Source organism: Nicotiana sylvestris, chromosome 4 (genome assembly GCF_000393655.2).
Source record: "Nicotiana sylvestris chromosome 4, ASM39365v2, whole genome shotgun sequence".
Lineage (NCBI taxonomy): Eukaryota > Viridiplantae > Streptophyta > Magnoliopsida > Solanales > Solanaceae > Nicotiana > Nicotiana sylvestris.
The window spans coordinates 93,645,744-93,656,567 of NC_091060.1; the positions used below are offsets into that span (position 1 = coordinate 93,645,744).

A 10,824-nucleotide genomic window follows, 5' to 3' on the forward strand; every position below is an offset into this window, starting at 1 on the left:
ATAATATAATAAAATTTAAATAATAATTAAAATAACAATATAATACAATACAATAAATAATTACAATCCAACCAAGGTGTTAAAGAACAAACTAAAATGGAAAAGTAATTCACGTAAAATGGGGTAGAACTATTCCCTTCGTCTCATAATATGTGTCGTGGTTACTAAAAATAGTTATTTCAAATTATTTATCATTTTAAAAGTTCAAAACAAAATTAATTATATTTCTTCTATTTTATCCTTAATAATTAATTATCTATAAATAAATTATTTATGGAAATAATATATAAATTAAGAAAATATTTAATAAAAATAAAGTAGTCAAAAACTAATCTTTCCCAACAGAATCACGACACAGAGGGAGGGAGTAACATTTGCCAGCCTCGTAATGATGCATGATGTTCCCTCACATAAATGGAAGCAGAAGAGGATTTGACTTTTGTTTGATTAAGAGAAGAAAACAATAAAAAAGAAAAAAAAAGGTAAAGAAAGAAAGAGTGAAGGAACGATAATAATTATTCAATCCGACGGAATGCAAATTTGACGTCCGCAGAAACTCTCTAACTTTCTCTCTCTAAAAAGGACAGCGCAGAAACAAAAAAAAACAAAAACCAAAGCCCCAACCCAACAAGTGAAACTTGGTTGAATGAACTTATACATACATGCTTATCTGTATGTATATGTATCGATATCGATATAGATACATAAATATATATATTTATAAGCTGATTGTGACTGCGTGCTTTGGTAAGCAACCCTTTTCCCCTATAGGGATGTATTTATATATTTTTGAGCTTGGTACCCTAGGTGTTGTCGATAATTTGAGCTGTGGATCTTGTCCTTTGTACTTTATTGCGTGATTTAGGGCTCGATCAAGTGAACATGTAACTTATGAATCGCTAATTTTTAATTTGTTTTTAATTTTCTACTGTCGAATTGTTTACTGTAGCTTAGTTATTTTGGAGGTAATTTTCATTTTTTTTAGTTTGAGGGTGAATTTTAGTGATTTTCTATCTTGTTCGTGTTTTAGTGTATTCTACTCTTTTGGCTGCTTTATTAGATTAGTGATTAAGTATGAAGCTTTTTTTTTTTTTTTTTTTACTTACTGTGTTGAGTTTAGCTATGTTTTTATGGAACAAAGGGAGAAATTTGACACAATTGGACCTTTCTTTTTCTTGCAGGGGCTGATTGGAAAAGTGGATAAAGATAGTTACTTGAGCAGAAAAAGAGAAGCTTTAGGATGTGAACAGTTAAAGCTTGTAGCTTGGACTTGTTATTCTGTGATTTCCAACTTTCTGTTGTTGATACACAAAGTGTTATGCCCAGCAGTGAGGGTTCTCCCTTTGTTTTGGCTCAAAACATGGACTTTGGAATGTCTAGCTCCGATTTGGAAAGGAAATCACTGATTCATTTAATTGATATAGTAGATTCTGCTTGTTGCTCTGTGTAATTCTTTTTAATATAAAGTCTCTAGATTTGGGGAGTTAGGCTTCATACAATTTTAGTGTTCTATAGTTGGTTAAGTGTTTGTAGATTGTTATCTATTGCATAAAAATATGGTTCCACAGGGGCCTCCAAATCCACTTGGAGGAGGTGCCCAGCCTGTCCCCTCTTTGTTATTGCGATCAAATTCTAGTTTTTTGGGGGGTCAAGGGGGTGGAATGCCTACCCCGGGTAGTTTCCCTTCTATTGTGTCACCTCGGACTCAGTTTGGTAACATGAACATGCTAGGAAATTCTCCAAATGTTTCATCTCTGCTCCATCAGTCCTTAGGAAATGGTGGTCATAATCCAGGGCTTCCTGGAAATGGAATCTCTCAACGAGTTGATAATGTGGCCGAGTCTGATCCACTGTCCAGTGCTAGCAATGGTATGGGATTTAGTACTCCTTCAACATCATTTGGCTCATCGGCCATGACAGCAAATCCAAATTCAGGTCAAGTTCAGGGACAGCGGTTTCCTAGCCCTTCTGGTAACCAGATGTTAACTGACCGATCACCGTCCCAACAACTTGATTCCCAGAATTACCAACATAATCAACAATTTCAGCAATTCTCTGCCCCTAGCAATTCCCAAACACAGCAACAGCAACAGCAATTTCAATCCATGCCAGGTGGATTAGGAGGCTTGGGATCTGTCAAACAGGAGCCCCAGGTGACCAGTGATCAAACACCACAGCAGTTGCAAGCCCTGCGAAACCTGGCAACTGTAAAGCAGGAGCCCCAACAGATACAAAGTATGAGAGGCCTTGCCACTGTGAAGATGGAGCCACAACATTCCTCACCCTCTTTGTTTCTACATCAGCAACAGCAGCGACAACAGCAGCAGCAGCAGCAACAACAGCAGCAGGTACTTCACATGTCCAAGCAGTCCCCTCAATCTGCAGCAGCGGCTCAGCTTTTCCACCAGCAGAGGATTATGCAGCTCCAGCAGCAGCAGCAGCAGCAACAACAACTCTTGAAGACTATTCCTCAGCAAAGAAATCCACTTCAACCGCAATTTCAACCACAGAATCATGCTTTAAGGTCTCCTATAAAACCAGCTTATGAGCCTGGGATGTGTGCCCGTCGGCTGACTCATTATTTGTATCAGCAGCAACACAGACCTGAAGTAAGAAAACTGTGCCAACTATAATTTCTGGGTGGACCATAAACTCTGCACCCTACCATGCAGCTTATCTGATCTCAATTGATCCTTTATTTGACTACAGCCCTATGATGTTACATTTGCACTACCTTTTTTATAGGACAATAACATAGAGTTCTGGAGAAAATTTGTCGCCGAGTATTTTGCTCCACATGCCAAGAAAAAGTGGTGCGTTTCTATGTATGGAAGTGGTCGGCAGACCACTGGAGTTTTTCCTCAGGTTGGTTGTGTTATTGATTTTTCTTAATCAAATGTGAGAAATCTTCTTATATAGTTAAAAAATACGGTTATAGTAAGTCACATACCACATCCACATCCACATCTATGGCTTGATAAAGCTTTTCTGAAAATTGATTCTTTTTTCAGCTTTGATAACTAATTTGGATTTGTTGCTTATATGTTATGCAAATTTATTGCCGACCAACTTTTTCCTTGTATTAGAAAATTAATCAATATTATATAATTTGCAGGATGTATGGCACTGTGAAATATGCAACCGCAAGCCAGGCCGTGGGTTTGGTATGTTTCTTTGTAACTTACAAAGCCATTGTTGTTGACTCGTAATTTCTGCACCCATTTGGTTCATTTTCCTCCATGTAATCTTTATGGGCATCTGATGTTTCTGAACTTATTTGTTCAGAAGCGACTGCTGAAGTCTTGCCCAGGCTTTTCAAGATAAAATATGAAAGTGGGACTTTGGAAGAGCTACTCTATATTGATATGCCGCGTGAATATCAGAATTCATCTGGACAGATTGTCCTAGACTATGCAAAAGCAATTCAGGAGAGTGTTTTTGAGCAGCTTCGTGTTGTCCGTGATGGTCAGCTTCGAATAGTGTTCTCACAACCTGATCTGAAGGTTAATTGAAGAGCTCATAGCGTTTTATTTTAATAACTATACTTATTAATCAGTTGTTTAAGACACGGCACAGTGCAGATGAATGTCTATTATTTTCTTTTAACTGTTTTCCTTTTTGTCAACATGGCAGATCGTCTCTTGGGAATTTTGTGCTCGACGTCACGAGGAGCTAATCCCTAGAAGATTGTTGATACCTCAGGTTGCTCAATGTTGCTTTGAACTGCTAATTTACCTTGATCTATGTGAATCATGCTTCAGCTCTAACCTGACTTGTATGCTTCTGTTTTCTAATCTGGTTTGGCAAAAACTTTTGCTTTCTCTTACAATTTATGCTAGAACAGAAACATTTTGTCCAGATAAGTACGTACGGGCTAGTCAAACAAGGTCTTCAATGTCCCTTTTAGATGTACTTGATGAGATTGAGGTCTTGTGAGATATAATTTCTCAAATAAGGTTTTGCTGTTGTAAAGTTATATGTGTTTCAAACATGATCCGTTGAGCATGCCTTTTTCCCTCTAATTTTCCTTTTCATCGTGACTTGGTATAAGTTTATATACATCTTAGAGATTTGACTTGCTTTCTCTTTTCCATTTTTTATAAAATGCCATCTTGCTAGAAAATAGAACTATGGTTGCTGACCATCTTATTCTCATCCCTGATCCATGGTGGTGAATTGGTCGGAGCAGTTAGTAGATTGCACTGTAAATCACTTTCTCCGACTTGAATTCAAATTACCATCCATAGGTTGGAGACCATCGGTATAAATATAGATCTATGTCTGTTGGATATGTTTGAGCCGGATACCAGTGCATTAGGTAGTAGGATTAGCCCTTGCCCCTGGTTAAGGGTTTGGTGATGTTGTAGTATTGCAGCAGTGGAGGTCCGGTAGAGGAAAAAATTCCAAATGTTGTTTCAGCTGTTGGCAATGGTAACCGAGGCCAGTAGACCCTGGCTTTTGGTGCTTTCAGTTTTGTGTCTGATATCTGTGCTTCATCATGGCAATGTATGATTGGAATTGGTTTGAGTGTTGGATCCCTAATTATGATTAATTTAGTAGAGATAAAGAAGCACTAGAATCAGTATTGTTAGCCCTTGGTTAAGAGTTTGGTGATGTTGAACTATTGCGACAGTGGAGAGCGGTGGTGAAAAATTCAAAAACCTGTGTTGGCTGTTGGCTAATGCAACCAAGGCCAGTAAAGCCTGAAATTTTGTGCTTTATGTTGTGTTCGAGGACATTTTTGCTTCGTCATGCCAATGTACACTTGACAGTAATTGAGTGTCGAAGGGCGAACTATGAGAATATAGTAGTGATACAGAAGCACTAGAATCAATATTGTTAAGAGTTCACTGAGGTGCACTTAGTGCTGCAGTTAGGTGAAGTGTAGTCTCGGCCCTTCACTTTGCTTCAGACTTCTGCGACGCTTTAGTACTGGCACAAACGCATGTGACTCAGAGCTGATGAGCTCTTTCCTGAAATGATCGAGACAACACAGTAAATATAGTTGGAAGAGTGATATGTTGATTTTTAAAGGAACATTATAGATAAATATGTTAGCATCTAAGAATAGAGAAATAGAGATTTAGTATAAGAAAATTAGATACTAAAAATGAAAAAATATTGGAGATCAAATAATCTGTCTGGTTTTGCTTATACTTTTTGCTTCTATATTTGAAAAAGACATTCAAATTTTGGTGCTAACAGTCCTGGCTTTGAATGTGCTGATTCGGGGTTATCATTATATTTGCCCGTGCGTGATCCACATATTCAGAGTTGTGTTGAATATCTTCTCATAAAGTTTTAAGTTTTTAGATGCCGTTGACCTGATGAAGCATTTAGTTCACTGTCATTTCCGTTGCACCTAATTGACTGCAAGACAGGGTTAATTAAATTTCTCTTCAGAATGTCTCTTTATAAAGTTTTCACATATTCTTGTTTCCTGTCCTTCTGTGTGCTTTAATTCTTAGGGGTTTGTCACATCTTTTAGCAGATTGTTTGTGTTGCCTGGACGAAGCTCTCTTTCATTTTTGGATATAGTGGCATTTGCATCTTTTTGATTTGCTTTTTATGATTTTCATGTGTAGGTGAGTCAACTTGGCGCTGCAGCTCAGAAGTACCAGGCAGCCACCCAAAACGGATCATCTGCAGCGTCTGTTTCTGAGTTGCAGAATAACTGCAATATGTGAGTCCTAGATATTTATGGCACAGGTTTTATACGAAATGTTAGGGCTGACACTGTTGTGCCATATCTTTGTTTAATGGGGTCTAACTATTTCGATTTAGAACATATATCTCACTCTGTGTTGAAAAATTATTTTCTTTAAGTAGGTAATAAGGATGAGCTTTGTCTCCATTTAGGGACTGGCTTCTTTGTTGGTCTCTGCTGGTACTTTAATTTTACAGATCATTCTTAGCAGACTTAAATTGGGACTTTAATGTTAATGTTGTGATATTTGATCAGTCAGTCATCCTATTAGTGCTTTATCTTACTATGATGTGCACGTCTGATAACAGATATAGCTCAAATTTTAGTGTTATGGATTGCTATTGCTGGTCATGCTGCCAAGTCTTGGAAGCTCAATTGCTCCTGAAACTAAAAATTTGGAAGTCTAGTTGATATCCGCGATTTGTTAAATTTGGATGAACAGCTAAATTGCAGTTGTGTTTGATTGTTAAAATGTCTTTATTAACTGAAAACAGCATATCCTTTTTGGGTTCTGATAGCTCAATTTTCCATTCCTGATAAATGAAAGAGAATATTGGTCTTGAACTTTTTTGGAAAGCAAATATCCTCTTGAAAGTGGTGAATTAGCTATCCCGGTGTACCTGTGAATATAAGACATGTTCCTACAGCTTCAAAATGCAGATCTTACACGGAATATTGGTCTTGAACTATGGATTTGCATTTTGTCATGTCTCTACTTGGTTATGTTAAGATTCAAGGAGAAATGATATTATTTCTTGGTCGCCAGTCAGAATATGAGTTTATCTCCGTTTTCTATATTTTAAAGAACTTCACCAATCTATCGACAACTACAACTTTATCGCAAAGAAGGTTGATTCAACTTAAATTATTTTATTCATAAATAATTTTCTTTAACGCAAATTAGGATTTCTATAAACCTGGAGGTTGTTTACTCACAATTTTCTTGCATTAATATACCACTCTCTAACTGGTCTGAAAGGACTTCTGGCAAACATCATATCTAATGTAACAATAATCAATGTTGCTCGGACTCTCCAAAAATATACCCGGATGCGTGTCGGATACTCCAAAATTAGTTTATTTTAGAAGTATCCGACACGGGTGCGGCAAGATTTTGGAGAGTCCGCTCAACATAGACAATAATAACTAAGCATTAATCTTGACTAGTTGGTGTCGCCTATTTGGATCATTTGCTTTCATTATGTTCTCTCATAGTTAAGTCCGAACTGATTCGTGAAATTGTAAGCTTTTAACGACAACTTCTCTCCATATGATTTTAGCCTTATACCCTTTTAGCACCTTCAATCATAATCAGGAACAATGTATATATAGGGTTAAAGTTATGTCTATAGATTCTCTTATTCTAGATTTTTCTTATGCTTGTGTATTTGCTAAGGATCGTTTATCTCTTTATTTAGCTGTTAATTTAAATAATATCACTTTTGAGATTTTGACTTGTGATTTTGATTCAGGTTTGTTGCCTCAGCTCGTCAGTTGGCAAAAGCTTTGGAAGTTCCGTTGGTAAATGATTTAGGGTATACAAAGAGATATGTGCGATGCCTTCAGGTATACACCTCGTTCTGATGCTGTAAGGTTTTTATTTTGGTTCTTTTCTGGATTTGTTTGGAGATTTTCTGCTTGTTTCGATGGTGATATCACTACAAATTGTTGAAATATTTGCTTCTGTTAGAGTGTTTAATTTCCCAACCAGGTTTTATTTGCCTGTTCTGTGTGTTCCGACTCAACCAGTTCTACCCAACTTTCTTATCCTCCCTGTGCCCTCTCTCTCTCTCTCTCTCTCTCTCTCTCTCTCTCTCTCTCTCTCTCTTTTTAATCTGCCATCTTCCCATGTAATTCAAAGCACAGCTGAAAATGAAGGCCAAAATTCAGATTTTATAGCAGGTAGCAGCTCGGGGATTTTTGTCATATTGGGAATTCCTAAATCCTACTGGAAACTGACTTATGAGTTAATATATGAAGTAGACGGAACATATTTCGGCCTGTACTCGGGATAGAGATTTCTGATGCCATTCTGTTCTTCCTGTTGAGAAGCGTTTTCTTTTTAATTTCTGGAGTTTACTTCGTTTTTATAATTTTATTTCAGTGGGTCATAGAGGGTCTAGTTTCACAAGATAATTTCCAGTTCAGCAATTCTCTCAACACCTCCCCCCCCCCCCCCCTTTTTTTATTTTTATTTTTTACCTTTCCAAGTGTTTATCACGTAGGCCTAGACTTTTTTCCAGTGGCATTTTTAAAATGAATCTAATCTGACTGAAAGTTGCACGCATGATGCATTCAAATGATAACTCTTCTGCTGTAATTGTGTTTCGCTTTAATCTTGTCTTCAATTCACAGTCTTATGGATATAATTTATATTCTTCTGTATACTGCTGGTGCAATTGCAGATATCAGAAGTAGTTAATAGCATGAAAGATTTGATTGACTACAGCAGAGAGACAAGGACAGGGCCTATGGGTAAGTTCTGCATTTTTACCTTTCAACTTGTTCCTGTTGGCTGTTGCTAGTTTAAAGGTCTTCTATATCCACCAAGTAATCACAAAGATCAAAAGTGAGGTTGCAGGGGCTAATCTTTCTCTGTGGTTTGATGGTTTAGAGATTAGGGTACAATTGTTATTCATCACAATGCATGAATGTTATCATCTGAAGTTAAATTTTACGCGAAAGACAAATTGCTTTTTGAGGTCGAAACAGGCCACTACCTAATGTACATGTGCAAAAATCCAAACTGGCTGTGTCTGACTGTAGATTCATTGTATATGCATTTAACTTGTTGGATTTAATGTAGCGGGTTGTGTGGTGTTAAGAACTTAACCCTCGGAGTACCGCATGAATGTGGGGTTGATACAGTTCTGTAAACCTCACAATTGTGCTTGAAATTTGGCCTTTCCAGAGAGCTTGGCTAAGTTTCCTCGTAGGAATGGTTCATCGGCTGGGGTACATGGTGCAGCTCAACCATCTGAGGATCAGTCTCAGCAGCAGCAGCAGCCACAGTCTCAGCAGCAGCAGCAGCAGCAGCAGCAACAGCAACAACATACGGCCAGTCAGAACTCAAACCACGAGAGCTCTGTCCAGGCTGGTGCAATGCAACTTGCTTCCAGCAATGGTATTCTGAGCGAAAACAACCCTTTAAACCCTGCACCTGTTACTTCGACTAGTAGTACTGGTGCTCGGCTATTGCGCCAAAATTCCATGAACTCTAGGCAACAGGCAACAATGAATGGTGTGAACAGCCCTTATGCAGGAAATGCTGTTCAAATGCCTTCACCAAGTTCTTCAAATACAATGTTACAGTCTCAACAAAATCTGTCTGCACTCCAATCACCAACACCGTGTTCATCAAGCAATCCGCCACAAACTTCACATGGTGGCTTAACATCAGGATCACACGTGAATTCTGCCAATTCCCCGAATATTTCAATGCATCAAGCCACTCTTTCAGGTGATATTGATGCTAACGACTCTCAGAGTTCTGTACAAAAGATCATACACGAAATGATGATGTCTTCCCAACTTGGTGGAGGTGGCCTTGTAGGTGGTGGTGCCACGGGGAATGATATGAAAAGTGTAAATGGTTTGATAACAACTGCTAATAACTCCATTCTTAATGGAAGCAGCTGCCTTGTTGGGAATGGGACAGCAAATGCTAATATTGGTATGTCTCCAGGATATGGCAACAGGGGCAACGGACTGAGCCAGGCTGCAATGGCCAATGGAATTCGGGCTGCATTAGGTAATAGTTCTGTGGCTATGAATGAAAGGGTTGGCATGCCAATGTCAAGAGAGCAAAGTGTGAGTCAACAGCAACAAGATTTGGGAAACCAACTACTTGGTGGTTTAGGAGCAGTCAATGGTTTCAGTAACCTTCAGTTTGACTGGAAAACATCCCCCTAAAGGTTTTGACTTGGCTTTAGCCTAGAAGGTAAGAACAAAGTGACAAGATCCTTTAGGAGATAGGGGTGCTCTCTTGTGGTTGTAATTGCATATTTGGTTCTCATGTGCTGCTTTGTGCTGCAAAGGTGACATGATTTTGCCTTGCACACTGATAGTAGGTATGAATCCTGAAGAGCAATCATTTCAGGGCTTGCCTATGTTGTAGTGATTTGCCCGAGAAGAAAAACATGTAGCACAGTAATTTCATGATTGAAATGTTACATCACCTGAGGTAGCATAAGATTCTTCTAACTTGATTTTGTCTGGTTTATCACAGCTATACATACTTGCACTAACAGCCTTGAATAGGACATTCCAGGAGTGACTTGGCACACACTTGTACCTTTTCGAGGCATTTGTAAACTACCGAATCTGCTGAGCTCTTGCCCATCTTGTGCTGTATCTCTGCCACCACTCCGGAACATGAGTGTATATAGTCTGGATTGTGTGGAAGGTATTTTATATTAGAACTTCAGGAGCTGGTAGAAATTGACTTACCACTTGTTCCATGGTAATGTGTCTAATGCAATCACTTCATTTCTCCTCTCTCCAGACACCTACTATGTTTTTGTATCAATTATGCAGTTTTGATTGTTGTGGTTGCTGGCTTTTGGAGTGGCTGGATGCTAAAGATGAGGATTTACCTTTGGGGGGGGGGGGGTGAATATTGGTATCAGTGCTTTAATTTCTGTTAAGGGGGCAAATTTTGACTTTTTCCTTTTTCCTCATGTTTACTCGGTCAAAGTATTTGTATTCACCTGTTACCCCGTCTCTAATCCCCAAAAAAGAAAGAAGTAGAATTCCTTAATTTCCTCTCTTTTTTTTTTTTTTGGGTGGCTAAGCAAACTGCTATCTGTTGAATCGCGTATGTTGGTGACATTGGTGCTATCAAATCTTTGGTAATCTCAAGGCGGTATGCTAAATGATGGTTATCATAAAAATAAGATGAGACTGGGCAGAAAGATGTTACTTAAATATGACATCGATATTCTAGTAAATTTTATCGTAGAAGTATAGTTTTTTTAACAAACCTTAAACTACGTATTATAAATTTGGACTGCTATTCTTAAATAATATGAATATTTCTGTAATTCGATTTTCAACGCTGGACCTTTCCGAAAATCGTAAGGAGATACACACGAACAAAAATCATCTAGAGTTTTAGA

General features: G+C 38.1%; 1 protein-coding gene across 1 annotated transcript; it reads left to right on the forward strand.

Moving 5' to 3' along the window:
• The first annotated feature begins 559 nt into the window (after window positions 1-559).
• Window positions 560-10,266, forward strand: LOC104219031 (transcriptional corepressor SEUSS-like). Its single transcript, XM_009769664.2, has 10 exons — window positions 560-747; window positions 1,182-2,609; window positions 2,746-2,865; window positions 3,116-3,164; window positions 3,286-3,503; window positions 3,634-3,702; window positions 5,586-5,683; window positions 7,180-7,273; window positions 8,113-8,182; window positions 8,619-10,266. Exons 2-10 carry the CDS (start codon window positions 1,557-1,559, stop codon window positions 9,617-9,619), a joined length of 2,772 nt encoding a protein of 923 aa, XP_009767966.1. The 5' UTR covers window positions 560-747; window positions 1,182-1,556; the 3' UTR covers window positions 9,620-10,266.
• Window positions 10,267-10,824: the final 558 nt, after the last annotated feature.